The 20834-nt window shown below is 42.5% G+C and overlaps 1 protein-coding gene across 2 annotated transcripts in view; it reads right to left on the bottom strand.

The window, feature by feature from the left end:
* Positions 1-15052: 15052 nt before the first annotated feature.
* DNAJC14 (DnaJ heat shock protein family (Hsp40) member C14) overlaps positions 15053-20834 on the bottom strand; it is a 71470-nt gene continuing 65688 nt past the window's right edge. For both annotated transcript variants that reach the window (XM_085869296.1, XM_085869295.1), the window contains exon 7: positions 15053-19658. In XM_085869296.1, coding sequence (XP_085725422.1) covers positions 19303-19658 — 356 coding nt within the window. In that variant the 3' untranslated portion in view covers positions 15053-19302. The remainder of the gene's footprint in view (positions 19659-20834) is intronic.

Below are 20834 nucleotides of genomic sequence, written 5' to 3'. Positions count from 1 at the left end.
TTTACTATGGAAGACATATATGAAGTCATTTATTGGCTTTCATTTGACACCATGACCTCTGACCTTACGTGGCCTTGAAAGGTCAAAATCATTTTACGGTCATAACTTCGTCAAAAATGGTTTAATTGACTTCAAACTAAGACTAAAATATTCCTTATAATCAACATTCAGGTTAAGGATGTATCAAATTTTAATTTGATCCCCAAAATCACTTTATGCCTTAAATGGGCGGGATTTGTTGTGCCTGGCACCACTTGTTGACTTTGTTTCTGTAATATACTCGATAGACACGGACGAAGGCTGAAGTGGGAACAGCAGGTTTTTATCTTGACAGCACAGCACATCCAGCATTGGAACATGGGTGGGTCACATGACTCCTTAACAACGCCCCGGTGCACCCATGCATGCATACATTATCACAAACTACTGATACTACATCTCAACTCCCCCCTCCCCCTTTGTTGTTTTTGTTTTTGTTTTAACAAATCAAGACGCTCAGGAGGCTGACTTGCAGACACGAGCTGATCTTCAAAGGGTAGTGGAGGGCTGTCCTTGAAACCGCTGGAGGGGTTCTCAATCAGGGGTTCAGGGTCAGGAAGGAGTTCAGAAGAACATTGAATGATTCACTGAAACATTAGAATGGATTTCACTGAAACAAAAGTCCGAAGCAATTCCTCTTGTACACAATTTGACATTCCAAAGAATGGGAGAGTGAGAAGCATTCGGCAAAAGAACTCAGAACTGCAATACATGTCAACTTTGGGTGGGAGGGAGAGAATGACACAATCATGGCAAAAGTTTGCAGTGTTTTCAACCAGGTCACCCTGTTTCCATGCAGCGAACAAGACCTTTCTTCATAGTAAGATATTCTCCTTTTATTAATATGTAGGTGAAAAGACTCTGGGGAAAAGGGAAACGTTACTGATGGCCAATTCGACTTCAGTACAAAAATTAAATTTATAAAGTACCAGCAACAATTATAATTGAGAATACATGAATATAATTATTTTTCTTCCATACAACTGTGGTAAGCAGGAACACTTGAAGTGTCGTTCTCGATCCAAGTCGAAGAACTTATCTCCTTATTACATTGAGGTGAACCCTGATGCAGTGGACGATAGGTCACAGAGCACAGCCTGCAGCCAAGAGTCGAGTCTAGTGAGGAACTTCATGAGGTTTTCTCTGTTGGAACAATGAGCTCCGATGCTCCAATTATAGTTGATGTTGTAGTGTACGAGGTTAAGTGGAACACGAGAAGCAAGAGTGTTAGTAGCAACTCCGCTTTATTGCGCATCCTGATGTACATTCCTGCCACCCCTAGCGGGCGAGTCATGATATACGAAAACCCAATCACGTGATACAACACAGATGTAACAATCAATAAGATCCCGGTGAGGATGGAAGCTTCCAGATCAATGAGTGAGAACAAGTTCACCTCTGTGGTGTTATACACCACACATTCCACATCCCTTACGACCCTTGAACCACTTTCACCCCGTAGAATATCATACATATATTCATCTGGATTTCTTGATATTCCTATATCCAAAACAATTTTTTTTACAACAGGAAACCAATAAAATTTCTTCTGAATTTACAAAAGAGCCTTGTATTTTCTCAACTTTAAAACATTTTCATTATTTAACATTTCAGTTAAATACAAAGTTGTTGGTTTAGCAACATCAGTATGAAGCCAATATTTTATTGAAAACACCCCATTCTTATGTTGTGGAACATATTTATTAAAATACCAAATATCCTTTTCTTGAAAGGATGCTTGGACACAGAAATGATAATTTTCTTGAAGCCTTCTTGCTATTATTTATGTATCAGAAATATATGATAGATTAATCTGATGACAGGTAATACTGTTGCGGGGCCGGATATCGGCGACGAGCACGACTGCGAGATGGAGCAGTGGGGTCGGCTCCACCGATCACCCGGAATGTGTAGGTCGTCACCCCGGATAACTCCGGAGCCGACGGGTCCCTTATCGGACCGAAGTTCGCCAATATATCGACCACGTGGAGTTGGGTCGATTGCCAATTTCAATTTACCTAAATACCCACGTCGTCCAACTACCGGGGAAATTCACCCTCGACGATGCTCGTACGGAACGAGCCGCTAGCATACTCGAACCGTGAGTGACCCGAGCAGACGGTCACCGAGCTTCCGTCAGTCCAAATGTCCCTTTACAGCGGCAACAGCCTGGTTAATTCTCCAACACGCACCGTGTTAAACCAATAAAAGAAAGACAAAAATGAACCGATACATTGAACACGGGTTTATTTATAATGGAGCAGGGAGGCACGTAAGAAGCAGAGTTATCCGAACATAAGAGGCACGTATGTACAGCAAGGCACTTATACAATTTCCTACTAACTTGACTGGTGCCACAAACACACACGCGCTCACGCACCCAAAATAAACGGACCCAAAGTGGTCTTTATTGAGGCCTCCAGCTCGGAGGGAAAGGGCGAGCTGAAGATCAGATTCTGCCTCGGACCTGTCCACCTCGTGTGGTCTTCGCGCCGAGTCGAACCGGGCACCAGCGAGAGGTGAGCCGAATCCAGCGGCAGGGACGTGGCATGCAACCCCCGTGGCTCTCGTGGGGATGGTGTCTCTCAAGCTCTTGGTCATGAGGAGGAGGAGGAGGAGGAAGAGGATCTCAGTCCGAACGCGCCACACCCTTATTCACCCTGTCTCCGGGGGGGGGGGGCAGGGGGAAAACGCCTCCGCCCCGCCCACTCTCCCTGACTGGACGGTTTTTGGAGCGCAGAACTGCTCGTCGTCCTGTCATTGGCCAAAACGGGCGGCAGTCCATTGATTGGCCCGGGGGCGTGGTGACGTCACGCGGACCCCTTTCCTCCTGTCGTGGGATCTGATTGGCTGAGCAGCGGTACCCCACCCGGAGCACGCTGATTGGTCGAGGGCTGCCACGAGGCTCCTCCTTGAACTCCGCCCACCAAACAGGCAGAGGAATATGATTCTGCGTGCCCTCCGCCCACCAAACAGCCAGAGGAACTGTATTCTGCGTGGGCTCCACCTACGTACGTGCTGACACACACGTAGGCATGGCATCGGCCAGAGCGAGGTGAAGGTGAGGCTGGCGTTGTCGTAGTGATGAAGGGTGTAAAAATGAAAGAAAACCCTGACTATCAAAGTAACTCACAGCACAAGTACATTTATTCACCCATTTGACTCGGGAAAGGGGAGCTATCTATCCACATTCACTTATTGAAATAACTGAGCTATAGGACCTGAATGTTGTGTGCTCATGCCTTCCAGATTCGCAACAATACCTCCCATATTCCTCTGGTTAAATCGGTTTGTATTCCCTTACTTACTGTATAAATTCCTGTTTTGTGTTTTCGTTATATAAACTATGGCAAGACCATTATTGATTTTTAGCCTTATTAAATCTTTTATTTGTTGTTTGCTAATTGTGCTTCCACAAATCTCATTATCGGCACCAAATGGATAAAATTCTTCCTTATGAGACTGATTTAATTATTTCAAGTCTTCTAGGTTTATTTTAAATGACCAATTATACCATAAATCATTCATATCATATCTTCAATGTTGTATTCTCAGACCAGTGATACGCTCTCCTTTTTGAAATTTTATTTGAATTGGAACTGTGAATTCTGTATGACCCAAAGATAAAATCAACACTTCTGTATCTTTGGAATACACAGCCGTTTTATTTAAGGATATATATGTATTGTGATAAATCACTTCGCCAGGTGTTGGCTTAGTGGTTAGGGTGGCGGCTTGGGATCCTCTGGTGTTGGCTTAGTGGTTAGGGTGGCAGCTTGGGATCCTCAGGTCCTGAGTTCAAGCCCCGTTGGCCGCTGAATTAAAAATACATCAGGAGGTTGACTCAGCCTGTCATCCTTCTGAGGTAGGCAAAATGAGCACCAGTGTACTGGTAAGGGGGACACTGCATCAGCGGCATAGCCACGTCCCAACCAATGATGCAACCAGCAGCCACAGGCTGAACTCGATAGAGAGAGAGATAAATCACTTAATCTCACCAAGTCATTCACCTCAGTCGGGCTTGGATAATTTATAAGAATTTTTCATATTAAAATTATTTGTTATTCTATATTTCTGTTGTTCAGCCTGTGCTTTTGTGTAATAATTTGATAAATCAATATCCAGTTCTTCGGATACACCAAAGGTAGAACCATCTTTTCCAACATGCCATTTATATTAGACTAAAAATAACATCATAATTTTTTTTATTTTTGTTGAGTTGAAATAACTCATGCAGACATAATTGACCACATCACTTGGAATTTAATTCTTCAACTTGAAATGTTTGATAAACACCATTCTGTAAGAATTTCATGACTTCAACAGGTCGTGGAAGACCATAAGTATGAAAATAATATTTAACCCAATTGTTATAAACACAAACTCAATGAGAGCTGTTTCCATTATTTTCTTCTAAATTCATAATAATATTCTTTGTATATTCAGACAAGTTTGTTAATTCATCTCTCATACAAATAACCACATTATCAATTTTTAATTTCTTACAATATTTGGCAAGTTGTATATTTGATGTTGTATTCTTTCCAAATTCTTTAAACCACTCAATGCTCATTTATCTATGAGCAAGATATAATCCATTACCCCTTTTAGTTAATTTTACACCTGCTTGTGCGATAGAAGAAAGCATATCTCCAACTAACAATCTCGCTTTTACAGACAGACTTTCAAGTTTTTCAGGAAAATCTACAATTACACCACTTCCACTAATTTGTTTCTCCAACTCTTTGTTATGTCTTTCCAACTCTTTTTGAGCCTGTATTTGAGCCTTCCTTTCGTTGGCAGTTTTCACCGCTGCTGAAATACCACCCGTCAATGCTCCAGCCGCACTTAAACCAGCAAATAAAGGAATTAGAAATGGGAGAAATCCTCCACTCGTCTCTCTTATTGAATATTTCTTCAACATTGGTTTTGACATTTTAATTTTAAGTGAGCCAGTATGATTCAAGATTTTCACCTGTTCTCTTGTGAGAAAAACAACAATTCTTACTGCTCCTTTTCTCTGAATTGTATGAACGTTAATCATTCAAGGCTTTTGATTTTGAACACAAGATGATAGTTTATGAAGATTGATTTGATTAACATATACCGCAGTTGGCACTTTACTCATCATTTATTTATCAAAAAATTATGTGAGACTAATCATAACACCATTATCTGTATTAATCTGAAATTCTGTTTCTTCCAAAAGCAAACAATATGCATCAACTTCTTTACCGTCTCCTCTTTCAATATATAGGGAAGTATCCACTCTATTAGATTTTATAGTTTCCTTTTCAGCACTCAAGTCAATCGCAGAGATTGTATATTGGCTTTTAAATGCTGTCATATCCAAAATGGGTTCTTTATTTTTGGTAAGATCTGTATGCTTCAGCATAATCATTTTTTCCCAATCGATTTCCAATCTATCTCGTGGATAAAATGTTCCATCCAGAGAAACGCGAAGTTGTTTCACCTTAGCAACATAACTCAACGCATTATTCTTATAAGTAGCAGTATCTCAATCTGGTTTCTTTAAAATGAGCCATAGGTATCGTGGCTTTCCTTCGAGAACACCCAAATTCCACATATAAGTGGTTTGGTTGAGTTTAACGTGTTGACATCTTCTTTTAAGGAATGATAGATTGTGGTTTATTTGAGTTAGGTCTTTTCTTCAACATCTCTTCAATTTTAAGATTAGTAATATATTCACGAATATACCAATTCATTTTACCAAAAACAAATTTATTCAGGTCAGGTATGGTATGGGAGCATGTGCCAGAACAGCGCGTTGCTGCGTCCACTTTCCGCCGGTACTCCAGGGGCCTCCGTCTGGCCATCCCCCAGGCAGATGCCAGGCCCAATCCCCATCTCGTTGAGATGATGGTCAACATGCTGCAACCACGAGGCACGTGGTCGACCCACTGGCATCCTCCACTCATGAGACTCCCTCGCTGAGAGAATCTGGTGAGCAAGATCAGTGTCAGGAAAACGAGCCACATGTCCATACAGCCGCAGCTGACGCTCACGGACTATGCAGGTAACAAATCTCATCCGAGTCTCTCTCAGCAACCGCTCGTTGGACACAAAATCCGACCAGCGATAGCCAAGGATTCTCCGAAGAGACCTGGTACCAAAGGAATTAAGTCTCCATCTCAGATCCATGGTCAGAGTCCAAGTCTCGCATCCATAGAGCAAGACTGGAAGTACCAAGGACCTGAAGACTCGGACTTTCGTCCTCCCGCACAGGTACCGGCAGCGCCACACCCCATGATCCAGTGAATCCATGACTCCCCAGGCCCGACCCAGACGTCTATTGACCTCTGACTCACAGCCAGCAGAGACATGAATATCACTGCCAAGGCAAGGGAATCTCTCCACGACCTCAACATCCTCACCACAGACAGACACAGACAGGACAGCAGCATCCAAGATGTCACCGAAAGCCTGGATCTTAGTTTTGACCCAAGAAACCCATAATCCCAGCAGCTCCGACTCCTCATTCAGCACCTCGAGGGCCCCCAAAAGGATATCTAAAGTCGCCGCAAAGATGACTGCATCATCTGCAAAATCAAGGTCCGATATTCTTGACATTCCCAAACGATGCACCGCAGCTTGATCTCTCCGACATCCTCCCTAAAATCCAGTCCATACAAGTGCTGAAAAGTGTGAGGGACAGTACACACCCCTGACGAACTCCAGTAGCAACTGGAAATAAGTCAGAGATGGTACCACCACACTTCACAGCACTCTCAGTACCAAAGTCGAGTTGAGACATCAGATCGATCAGTTTTGGTGGCACCCCACGAAGACCAAGAATCCTCCAGAGGACATCCCGATTCACTGAATCGAACACTTTACAGAGATCAACATAGGCTGCAAGCAGCCCCTGCCGAAACTCTCTTCTGCGTTCGGTGAGGACACGAAGAGCAAGGATACGGTCAATCGTTGACCTCTTTAGTGTAAAGCCTGACTACTCTGGACGCTGGTGCTCAAGCAGATGGTGGCGAACACTATCAAGAATTATCCGAGCAAAGACCTTGCCCGGCACTGAGAGCAGCGTCACCCCTCGGTAGTTGTTGCAGTCTTGGCGATCACCCTTCCCTTTCCAGAGAGGAACAACAAGGCCCCTCTTCCAATCAGTTGGGATGATTCCTGTGTTCCAGGCAGAGCACAAAACTGCATGCAACGACACGAGTGCAGCATTTTCACCAGCCTTGAGAAGTTCAGCATGGATGCCACAGATCCCGGGAGCTTTGCCCCGTTTCAACCGGTTCACCGCAGCCCGTGTTTCCACAAGCGAAGGTGGACCACAGTTGATTCGAGGGTCAGCAACAGGGATTGTAACACCCTTGACTTCCAACTTGACAGCTGCGGGATCAGCCTGGTCCAACCGCTCAAAGTAACCGGCCCAGCGGGCCTTCACTTCAGACTCCTCTGTCAAGAGCCTACCACTCTCTGCTCTAACTGCAGTGCTCCGAGGGATGGGCTTGGATGAATGCAATGCGCGAATTCCCCTGAAAGCGGGAAGAGAATCACCTGTCCACAGGTGATGCTCTACCCCCTCACAGATTCCTCGCACATAGGTCTCCTTGTCCACCCTCAGTGCACGTACAGTTTTACGCCTCAGCTCCCTAAACAGCTCAGCTCTGCCATTCAGCCTGGCCCTGCGACTCTGGTCAATGGTATCCAGTGTCCCTTGAGAGACAAAATTCTTCTTTGCCCTGCGGTGAGTTCCAAGACAACCACCGGCAACATCAACGACGGTGGTCTTAAAGGCACTCCACAACTCTTCAGGACCCCCGCAAAGCACCCAGACCCCCAAGTGTCCACTCAGCCTGTTCGCAAACTCCTCAGCTACTCTCTCATCCCTGAGCTTGCCAACATCCAGCCTAGGCTGGGATGGTACCATTCTCCAAGATTTGAGGTGCAGCTTTAGAGTTGCTACAAGCCCGTGGTCAGTTTTGAGGAACTGAGCACTCCGGTAGACCCTGCAGTTCTGGATCATCCTCCAACGACTGACAATGAGGACATGGTCAATCTCGTTTGCCACACCGCCAGCGTTGGAATACCAAGTCCAGCGATGAGCTTGTGGGCGCTGAAACCATGAACCAGCCACCCTAAGTCCATGACTTCTTGCAAAGTCAAGGAACTTAGTGCTATTCTGGTTCATAGTTCCTGACCCATGGGGATCAACACACACCTCATAACCATTCCTATCAGTTCCAGTCGATGCATTCAAATCCCCCAAGACTAAAAGTGTATCTCGTCTGGGGCACTGATCAACCACAGACTTGAGCGTGGCGTAGAATGCATTCTTCACGGTGAGATCACTCGCCTCAGTCGATGCATAAACAGAGACCAGGGAAATGACACCTAAGGAGTGACGAATCCTTAATCTCATAATACGCTAGTTGACCGGTGTTACCTCAATTATCATTGGGGTCAGCTTATTGGACACAGCTACAGCAACTCCTTGGGTATGGTAACCATCAGAGCGACCAGACCAATAGTAGGTGTAACCACCCACCATTATCTCGCCGCAATCCGGTCTCCGATCCTCAGAGAGAGCTGCAAACCCGATGTCCTAACGCTTGAGCTCAGATGATAACAGAGACAGGTGATCATCCTCTCTTAGGCATGGGACATTCCAGGCACCCACCCAAAAGGACCGCCTCAGGTTAAACCAAGGAGACCGCTGTCTGGTGGACGACACCTCAGCACCACTCCGACACACTCTCCCGCAATCTGACCCAGGGATGTTACCCCGTGGTTTCCCTCCTATTATCAAAGATTAGAGGTCCCGAAGGCTTTGCCCCAATCCCATCATCCGGTGAGCTGCCCTGCGAAGGGAAGCTGCACAGGAGGTACTCCCACGGAGTGGGTTTTCAGATTTTTTTGCGTTTTTGTGTTTTGCGGAATGAAGGGTTTTACGGTGGCCAGAGTGAAAATCCTGCCACCAACCTCTTAATAAAAAAGTAACCCAACTGCAGGAGGACGTCCGCAGACACAGTTGGGCACTAGATATGGATGGCCGTTGGCTCACAAGGAGCTCCTCCGCCCTTTGACAGGTTTTGTTTTTAATCCTGCTGGGTGTCCATATCCAAACACCCTCCTCACCAGAAAACCTGGTGGGGGAGACGGTTTAGTCGCTGACAACCCGGCCAAATTTATTCTGAGCACCAAAAAGCAATCTATTTTAAATTATCATTCCTTTGGAGTTTAAATCTAATTTTAAGTCCATCCAGATCTTTATCATAATCACAAAATTCAAATATACCTTTAAGAGGAACTGCCATGGTAAAACTATTCCCGACTTTTTATAATCATTATACATTGTCTTTATTTGACTATTAAAAGGGTCTGCGTTTGTTCCCGTTGCCATATCAGGAATAAAACCTTCGACAGCTCCCTTTCCCATTCTATCACTAAATGAATATAGTGTAAATTTCATCATTTCAGATGTAGCAGAGACATAATCAACTGCTTCAACTTCTTGTGTTCCAATGTACAAACGAACACTATCAAACATTTTCCAGAAGAAATAATTTACGAGTGTAGCATTTGTGTTATTCCCAGCCTTAGTGAATGTTAATTTACACAGCAAGAAACTATCGGGTGATGATACAGTGCTTTGGGGTGGCCCCCTACCCTGCACCGCAGGGCCTATAAAGGTCTGAGCGGAACCTTTGATCTCTCTCGGCCCTGCCTCGCCTCCCACTCAAGCTGGACTTCGCCTCCTCTTTCCCGCCCACACGACGCTGACTCCACCCTCCCAACTCAAGCCCTCCTTCACATCGACGGTCGCATCGCATTCTCTGGACGACGCTTTGCACGAGTTGCCACGAAGCAAGAGATGACGCACCACCTGTCATGGGGTACCACACCATGGAACATTCCCCCCAAATGTGTTGGTGGCGCGTTCGGGCAAGCGTGTAAAGGTACCAAGGGACCGTAGCCTCAACTCCTCTCCTTTCTCTCGTCAATTCCTCTTCATCAGGTTTTCTGTCTGTGAGTGTGCGCGTGTTTGTGTGTCCTGGCGCCTGTCCACATGTGTAAGACTGCAGAAGGTAATTATTATCATTATTTCACATTAAGTCTGCTCTGTGTCTGCTTTTGTCAGTTGCTTGTATATTGCCGCACCTCTCACATTTCTTTCTTTCTCTGCACAACACACCGCAATAAACTATTCCCTGTGCCACATACTTTTCCTCACCTGCTTGTAAATAAATTATCAGAAATGTTCCCAGCTCGTTTTTGTCTTTTCTTGCATTGATCCAGCATGGTCCGAATCCGAGCTTAGCTGGTACTTTATTCCCAACGATCCGTTCCTTTTAGCCAGTACGTCCTTGGCAGTGTCGCTCGGCTGCATCTGATCTGGTCCAGTAAAGTGATCCGGTTCGGACAAGGCATACAGAGGGTGTGCTCCCCAGTAATTAAATCACGTGATTAATTAGGTAACCTGGTTAACCCATATACGGGAGGACCCTAGGTCACGCGGTTGAGTTAAATATAGAATTGTGGTGACCAAATGCTTTTGTCAATTTCAACTTATTTTTGAGAAAATCGAGTTATTTGAAAAAAAGTGCAAGGGTGCCAATACTTTTGGCCATGACTGGATGTGAACGGTTTTATAACTGCATTTCTTCTATTAGCTCAACATCTGGCATTGTCCACAACAGCTGCCAGTTCTTAGAGGGCTTGTTTGTGCCTCCAGGTATATCAGCCATTTGCCAAGGATCAACTGCACAAGGATAGCACATACATTCCATGCTGTCAATCCCTCCACACAAACTGTATTTTACACTGTAGTTTTACCCCATTTCATCAGATTTGTTCCAGATGGCAGCTAGTCCTCGATAGAGCATTTTATGAAGATAATGCAGAGGAGTGTTGTGTGCCATTCCACATTCATGATCTTTGTAGGGCATCCTCCCATGTACTCCACTGTCCCCGTTGGCCTTGCTGAGCTTTCTGCATTCAGTCTTATTCGTGTTTGATCTCTGTAATCACCATGTCCCTTTTTTCCTTGTAAGTTGCTGTGGATCACCATTCCACTTCATCATGCCCAATCCTGACGTCCTTGCTGTGTCGCACCTGTGACCTTGAACTGGACAGCTGATTCTGCTTTGTTGACAGCTTCATTAACTTTCCATTTCTACACTCACTTGGTAAATTGGATTTCACTGGAGGTTCCTTTGGATTCCTCAACATGAGGAGCCGTTTTACGCCCAACTTCAGATTCCTCGACCAATATTTGAAGGAAAGTCTTAATTTTGTCTCTTTGCTGTAAAGGAAAACATTGCTGAGACAAGGTGGGACATCCAGCCATTTTCTGGTACACAGCAATTGATTTGCCTTTCCAGGGATCAACTATGGTCAAAGTGATTTCATTTATCAGCAGTGGTCACAGTAGTTTCAGAATCAACATTAACTGAAGAATCCAAACCTTGAATTTTCCCAGAAGCTTGATTTTGTCAACGGTTTTGAAGCCTGTTCTTTCCTAATTATTTGACGGTTTGACTGCCTTATGTCTTTCAGTGATGCATTGTACCAACTGCTCCGACACCGTCGGCATCACCTCACTTGCCACCGAGAATCTTGCTTTGCTCACCTGCCTGTCCTGATCGAAAGGCTTGCATCTCATCTGATTATGCATCGATATCCATTTCAGCACCAGTTAGCGTCGGGGATGCGTTCTGGAATGTGTGACTGAAAGCGAATCTATTTTTAATTCACCTGGACTTTAGTTCGGAAAGCTTATGCGATCGAGGAATGTCCGTGAGTGAATCAGTAAACACCTGTCATTATCGCTTGAACCAAACACACAATTTTGATGAAACTTGGCCGCAAGCTTCATATCTGAAGCCTAAAAATGGTTTAGCGACATCAAAATTTATACTCATGAATGGGGTCTCGGGGGGGGGGGGGTGGGGGGGTTGACCCCTCACCCCCTCCCAAAAATAGTCATTTGCTCTTCTCTGAAACTACATCATTTTGATGAAACTCGACCACAACCTTCATTGCCAATAATGTACCAAAAAATTTTCACGTCATTTCAAAAAGTAAGGGGGTTTGAATGACTGTTGCTCCTGATCCAAGTGAGCTACAGGATGCATGGTCCTATTTTTCCTCTTGGAACCCATTTACAGTACCTTCAGAAAGTACATATCCCTCAACTATTGTCACATTTTGTGTTAGCCTGAATTTAAATGAAAATTTTTGTCACCGATCCACACAAAATACCCCGTAATGACAAAATAAAAACATGTTTCTCGAAATATTTACAAGTTAAATAAAAGTGAAAGGCTGAAACGTCTTGCGTCAATAAGTATTCAACCCTTTTGTTACGACTCCAAATTGAGCTCAGGTAAATCCAATTTCCTTTGATCATCCTTGAGATGTCTCAACAACTTGATTGGAGCCCACCTGTGGCCAATTCAATTGATTGGATACAACTTTCTATACAAGGCCCCACAGATGACAGTGCATGTCAGAGCAGAAACTCTCCCAAGAAGTTCAACAAACTGTCCGTAGAACTCCGAGATAGAATTGTGAGGAGGCATAGATCTGGGGAAGGGTATAAAACAACTTGTAGGGTGTTGAAAGTTCCCAAGAGCACAGTGAGCTCCATCATTCAGGAATGGAAAGAATAGGGAATGACTCAGAATCTTCCTCGAGCTGGCCATCTGACCAAGAAGTCCCTTGGTCAGGGAGGTGATCAAAAACCCAATGACTACTGACCGAACTACAGAGTTCCTTGTCTGAGATGGAAGAACTTGCCACGACAAGAGTTTCTGCAGCACTTCACAAATCTTGGTTTTACGGGAGGGTGGCCAGATGAAAATCACTCCTGAGAAAAAGACACATGACAGCACACCTGGAGTTTGCAAAAAGGCACGTGAAAGACTCAGAAGATGACGGAAAGGATTCTGTGGTCTGATGAGACGAAAATTGAACTATTTGGCCTGAATGCAAAGTGCTATGTCTGGCGGTAACTGAGCGCAGTTCACCACCCATCTAACACCATCCCTACTGTGAAGCATGGCGATGGCAGCATTATGCATCAAGCAGCGGCATGGACTACGAGACTTGAAAGGATAGAGTGATCAATGAATGGAGCCAAATATTTACGTTCCAACAGCACAATAACCCCAAGCATAGAGCCAAAGCAACACTGAAATGGCTGAAGAATAAGAATGTGAGAGACCTCGAGTGACCCAGCAAAACTTCCAAACTTGAATCCTATTGATAATCTGTGGAAAGACGTGAAGATTGCTGTTCACAGACGCACCCCATCCAACTTGGCAGAGCTTAAGTAAATCTCCAAGGAAGAATGGGAGAATCCAGATGTGCAAAGCTGATACAGACATACCCAAGAAGACTTGAAGCTTTAATCACTGCCAAAGGTGCTTCTACAAAGTATTGACAAGACATTTCAGCTTTTCATATTAAATAAATTTGTAAACATTTCTAAAAACATGTTTTGTCATTATGTGGTATTTTGTGTACATTGGTGACAATTTTTTAAAAATTTAATCCATTTTAAGTTCAGGCTGCAACAACAAAATGTGACAAAACTCAAGAGGTGTGAATACTTTCTGAAGGCACTGTATAAAGGCTAGTTACATTTCTTGGGACCTAACTCAGGTATATTTTCAATAATAAAAGATATACACATAAATATTTAAATGTTATTTGAATTGAAAGTATTTAAATAACATGTACAGTATACACTTACCAGAGATGGTTGTTAAGCTTTTGCTTAGTGTGGTAGAGTTGTGGGGATGAAGTTATCTGTGGATGAAACTGGATGTGTAGACTATTGGCGGCTTCTCTTCCTGCTTCCATTTGACATTGAAGAATATATTCAAAGACTGTTGGACTTTGTTGCAAAGACCTTTATCAGCACAAAAAACAGTTAATGGCAACATTTTAAGCAATTTAAAAGCAGAATGTTGCAACTTCGAGTGAATCTTTGTTCCCAACTTGATCAAGGACATTAAAGTGAAGCATCAACTGGAGCAGCATTATAAGTGGCCGACCCATACCGTGTATGTACGTACACACACACACACACACACACACACACACACACACACACACACACACACACACACACACACACACACACACACACACACACACACACACACACACACACACACACACACACACACTTTAATGTTTCGAACTTTTCCAAGTGGGTGCAAGAATACTTTTCTGGGTCAGACATCAATCCCCTTTAAGTGGGGTTCCCTGGTTTTGGAAAGTACAAAAGGGTTCGTTGAAAACCCCTGATCTAAATGATCAGAGAACTTTTCATGAAGATACAAAAAAACACGACCGCCCTCTGCCGTGCAGTTGAAGCTATTGTAGCACCTGCAGTAATCCTCCAGCATGTTGACACAATGCAAAAAAATACTCAACTTGCTGCTGAGCTTTAAGACTGAACAACTTCTGGCACTCAACATTGCACTCCCAGCTGGTCAAACATACTTAAACCATACCCAAATCACAAGGACCTTAATGTAGGGATATCAACTTGAGAATGTCTCACATGTATGCCTTTGTAGGATATCCATCCATGACAACACCACATACGTGAAAAAATAAAATAAAAAGTTATGATATGTGCATCACGGTTTTAGTTTTTGTAGTGTACATATGGAACTTCTGTGCAGGTTAGCCTTGTTCTGACACAAATAAATCATGAGCTGTCTTGCAGAGGCAAGGCATCATATTCATTTTTAACGTCACGAAAAAGTATTCCGGTTGAATATAATTTTTACTGCGAATAAATGAATTCCAATGAATCCAAATAATGCCAAGTCCAGCAAACTGAAAGCATTTAATAAAAACATGTTTGCAAATGCTTCCAAAACGATTAAATTGATCAGATACTAATAATGTCACTTCCCAAATTTCAATTCAACTTTCATTGCACAATGTAAAAATAAAAGACCATACAAGTCCAGCCAGGCGATATACAATTTTAAGAATGAGGGAACAGCCAAACAGTCTTCAATTTTTATTCAAACAGCAGCAAATATAATTGGTCGTATACCTTACACGCTGAGCAAATATAAACATTATGAGGCCAAGTGGGAAGATACAAGAGATATAACTGTACATGCCGGTATCACATGCCTCCACACAAAAAGGCAGTGTGCTATGGTCACATGGGATTGTAAACACTCACAACAACAACCAGTCTCAGGTGGCTGTTTCAGGCTAAAATCTCCTTTTCGCAACAAAATTGTTCACATGGAACTTCAATAATCTTAAAGCAGGGTCTAGCCTCACAGGCCAGGAAGCAATACAACATCACCTAATACACAACTGCAAGTGCATCACCTGAAATAATACAAGAGAAAGAGGATCAATATTTCAACAGTGATAGAAAAATAAAAGATGGAAAGAGAGAAGTCAACACACACAGATTAAGAAAAGGCCAATCACAAAGAAACTAAGAACAAGGATGGATGGTTACCTCACCACCAATATGAAAATAATTATACAGGTTTTAAAATCCCTCAAACTGGAGAGAACCAAATTCAGAAAAACCTTCCCAGACCAGAGACAATTCCTATGCATAAGAGCAATGTCTATTGATTGGTATTATGCAGTCAATTTGCCAGAAATGGAAAAGTGGCTTCGTTAAAGTTTCCGCTACTACTTTTTCCTGTATACCCACAACCTTGTGCAATGGGATCTGGGGCCTTTCGGTCATATGTTCTTATTCTTTTGGATGGAGTACATGGTCACGAATAGCATCATTGGCTATGGGTTCAGCTGTGCCGCTGATGCAGTGTTCCTTGTAGGTTTCAGCAGGAATTTGTAATTTGTTCATTGTGCCAGCGATGGCTTGCCTACTCTCTGCGAAAGACACCACGGGATCTTTAACATCCACCAACTAATGCACCCAGTTTAATATCCATCCGAGTGACTGCACACAATTTGATGAATCGCCTGCCTGTGAAACACCGGGATGACAATTTATAGCTGGGTCAGGAGTTGAATCCAGGCAAGAAAGCTCAGAAGGAAATGTGGTCGTGTGTTCCATAAGGTTGTAAGATTGAAAGTGTGTGCAGCCTTGTTAAAAAACAAAAGTATATAAGTATATAAGTATATATATATATATATATATATATATATATATATATATATATATATATATATATATATATATATATATATATATATATATATATATATATATATATATATATATATATATATATATTGACAATCTTCAAAATGGCCCACAAATCATCCTAAGGACCCATTCAAATTCTTCACATATTCACAAGGCATATGCCTCATTGACCGGCCATAAAACATTGCTTCAAAAAGGGAACCATGATTGTAATGGGGCCTGCAAGGCTAGCCCCCACTCTTGCAGGGATAAATGGCCTAAAAATGCATGTGCGTGCGCGCACACACCACGCGCTCGTGCGTGCGCGCACACACCACGCGCTCGTGCGTGCGCGCACACACCACGCGCTCGTGCGTGCGCGCACACACACCACGCGCTCGTGCGTGCGCGCACACACCACGCGCTCGTGCGCGTGCCCACACACTCGTGCGCATATGCTTCACTGTCTTATGTCAAACACTGAACTTCTGTGGTAGGGATCTAATATTTTTACACATTCTGAAATGTGTATTACTATAAAGAATAAAGAAAAAAAAATGTCGTCACTCTTTCTGTGATTAATCACAGTTTTATTTGGTTCCTGTCTTTCCATCGCCAGTCATTGCTCAAACACTGCCTGAAGGTGCACGACAAGCAGATGCTCTTCAATGCAGTGCAATTGTGTTAAGAATAAGATGGGAAGCTCACTGGGGTGCATACGTGCAATGTCAGACCTCAACCCCAACGGTCCTCACAACAGCCACAGAAGAGGTCGTTCCAGATGGTGACTCAGATTAGACCATTTGACTACAATACATTTCACAGACTGTTGCTTCATATTGTGCCAGGTAGCATGCACGATACACGTATTAATTGATGGTCAACATTTCACATTTTCATACAAATATTTGTGTACTTTTGCAGTGAGTTAGCAAAAGAATCTTTATGCTTGAAAGAAACTGATAATTATTATTCGTTTTGCAACATGTGTGCCATTTTTCATCAGAGTTGTATTTGGGGGAGGGTGGGGGAAGATTTAGTATCATTTCTCAGACACCTAACCAAATATTCTCCTTTGTTTGCTGCACAAGAGCAGTGGTGGGCATAAGTAATAACATACAGACATAGTGTTGTGGTTTCATTGATTTGCTACAACGTTATTGTCTTTTTCTAGCCCCCCCACCCCAAAATCAATTTCAATTTTAAAAATCCTGATGTTAATCTGATTTCTTGCAGTCAGACAAACAGTGCAGAAAAGCAAAATTCTGTCCATAGCCAGGTCACCAGGCACAATACCTGCAAATTGAGAAAGAAACCATTTGTTTTGATGGAAAAAATAAATAAATGAAATTGTGACCATTTTCGTAAAATTGAGTTTTTTGTTTTCCCTGAATACGTGTTATTTCAGAAAATTAAAATTGGTGCACACACTTGCTCCCTTTACAGGCAGTCGGAAATTATATGCAAAAACCTCAAAAACGCATTGGAAAAGGTTATAGGTGTACAGGCTCAGATGGTGCCAAAGTCCTTCGTTGCCACCTCCGGATGACTGACTAGTGTGGGATTTTTGAGTGTTTTGTACCATCAAACCAAAAAGAAATATGCAATTCAAGGACATAAAAGTTTACACAAATATGTGCACATCATGTTTTGTTGTAAGTAACCAACATTTTGAAACAAAATGGAATAGTCCCCTAAAAATGGAATAAACTTTAGCAGACATTCAAGACAAGCCCATTTATCGCTGGAAATTTATCAGCAATGAAAGCCAAACACGAAATTTCTAATGTTAGATACAGCAATGTTGAGCATGAAACAAAACAAACTCATATATACATACATATATATATGAATGAAAGAACATCCTTTTCAACTTTGAGCTTTTAAGGCACTCTGGCAAACCCCAACAACTTTCAAGAAGCACAAATGAGATGAGAAAAATCAGCACGATTGCACAATGAATAAAAAGCAACTCACTGTACATTTTAGAAGGAAACATTTAAAAATTGTAATGTGCAAATAAAACCCAAAATATATGATGAATATGTTGTTGAAAAACAATCGATCATCAAAATGAACAACAAAAAAAAACAAGAGGAGAAGAACCGATTCTACAGATTCCAAGCAGCTCCAGACTCCATTTTCACAATAAGGGCTTAGGTAACTCAAGTACAAAATTCTTACATAAAATGGCAGAATTGTCAACAACCCTTTCAAGAAATCTCCTTCTCTTCCACTCCTCTCAATTCACTTGTGCTATTTCCACCCAACAACTCCAACTTCTACAACTTCTCCAACCTTTCCAATATACCCTGTACATACGTAATGTGTACATGGATACATGGCACTTCAAGACAAGCCATTAAACGATCCTCATTCCTTGGATTGCTATCATTAGGGGGAAAACAATCCAAAAACAAATTGTATTTGTCGGTTTATATTGAATCAAAATCAATTAAAACAGGCCGATCATCATCAATTATGCTATCCCCCTCCCCGCTACACAACAACCTTAAATTTAACAGTTTTTCAAGAAAATATATTGGGCATCTCTTAGAGAACCTATGAACAATATATATTTTGAATTGAAATCAAAATGTTCAAAATAATTCAAGGAAATGAGGACCCCCACCCCCCAAAACCGAGATAATTACGAGCAAAATGAAGTTCAAAAATAAGAATCAATTTACAATCACTTGAATTACATCTTTTCTATGGTCAAAAAATAAAATAAAATAAAATAAAAACCATAAAAAGAAACTTTGGAATCACTGCAGCTTAAACTGAAAAACCCAGAGCAGCTCAAAAGATGTTAACATGCTTGCAATGCCAAATCGAGTTCCAAGCAATTCTGGTTGGTTCCTTAGTAGAAGATCATGAGAATGAAATAATATAAAAAATCCAAAGGCTGCCTGCATTTCAACATCACACTATGGGCAAGAGATAAACTCAAAAAAAAATTTAAGTCCTTCAAAATCACATCAACAAAAAAGGTAGCGGTTTTGAAAATTGGGAACAATGAAAAACAAGTGAGCATAAAGACCTGTCACAATCCACAGGCTTGAACTTCCCAACTCTTCGACCAGTATTGACAAGATGCGGGTGCAAACAAAGTGCTTCATCAATCCTCACAGACGATTTCGTTTGGGCGTTTTCTTTCCTCTCTTTCTTCGTCTCCAACCAGTTTCCCCATTCATGGAACTACCCTCAGAACGAGGCCGAGGCCAGTCAGCTGGTTGCCCAAATGGTGGTGTTTGCTGGAACCCGGAAAATCCATCACCATAGTTAAATGCGTCTCTTTCCATCCCCCGTGAATCTTGGAAAAGGTGACGCAGGATTTCCTGAAGCTCCTGTTGGGATTCGTTGTCTGTGTTGGGGCTTGAAGATTGTGAAGTCCGGGATGAGCGCCTTGAGCAAGTTGACAAGTGATACCTTACGGTGTGGCTGTCCACTGGTATGGGAATGTGTTGACATGCTGCCCACTCTAGGAATGAAGAGATTAAGGCATAGGGGGGGGGGGTCACAAAGAATATTAGAGGGGAAGAGGGAATAACTGCACATTGTGTTTTTGTTGTTGTTGAAACAAAATATAATGACTTCAAAGAAAAGCTAACAACAAATAATGCTCAAAATCAATTTAAGAAAAGCTATTTAGCATTTATATTGGAAAATACAACACCAAAATGTTTGCAATTTTGAAACTTGTTGGCAAATCGTTCTGTAACAAATAGAAAACGATCAAAAAACAAAAGGAGAAGATGAAAGTTAATTTCTGGACAATAGCGAATATGCCTTCTCGCAGCGTGGCATGTAAAGTTAATCGATAATTAATCAACTATCTGAATAATGTGATGTATCCTGCCAATCTGCTGTGGGTTCCGCATAAGGTTTAACAATTTTGTAGAACCTAAATTTGAACACAAGGCTAGCCTGAACGCATGATTACCATGTCAGGAATTTGGCATTTGTGTCAGGGTGCCGGTGATAACTCACCTACACACTCATGGGATCTTAAAGGCCCACCAGTCAATAATGCTCACAGAAAGGACACCGAGCTCAACGTCTATCCGAAGGGCAGCACATGACAATGCAACACTTTTGCATATGAAGCACCATTGAACAGGTAATCATCGGGTCACCCATCAAACGCAGGCTAGACGGGTCAGCCGTTAAGGGCCCTGTCACACCTTGACGTTTTAACCAGCAATGGCAACGTATAAAAATGTATGTAAAACGTTGGCTTAGGCTTAAATTTTGATGTTTTTTTTTAAGTTTTGGTCGTATTCATAACGTGTGGGTCGTATGCATAACATATTAGTAACGGGCACAGAACGTTTCGTTGTGTTATTGATAACTTTTACCAACGAATGCTTAGCCTGTTGTCGGCGTTCACAACCTATGCCCAACGATAGTTTAACTTGTGCATAGCGCGCTAAACGTATCGCCGGCGAACTCGTTGCGTAGCCTGTTAAGAACCTGCCGGACGCCGATTTAAATCATAACCGTCTGAGAATTTGAAGTGTCAACATCGCAGTCACACCTTGACGATTTTGCCAGCGTATGCCTTCCTATGAAAAATGTGTCTAAAACGCTAGGCGCACGTCAAATACGGTATAGGTAAGTTGTGTATACGTTAAGAGTCGGCTGGAAAACAATGAAG

Source organism: Eptatretus burgeri, chromosome 2 (genome assembly GCF_056783735.1).
Source record: "Eptatretus burgeri isolate ZD-2024b chromosome 2, Ebu_testis_v1, whole genome shotgun sequence".
Classification (NCBI taxonomy): Eukaryota; Metazoa; Chordata; class Myxini; order Myxiniformes; family Myxinidae; genus Eptatretus; species Eptatretus burgeri.
The sequence above is the reverse complement of the archived record's forward strand: the minus strand, read 5'-3'. Positions and strand labels throughout refer to the sequence as shown.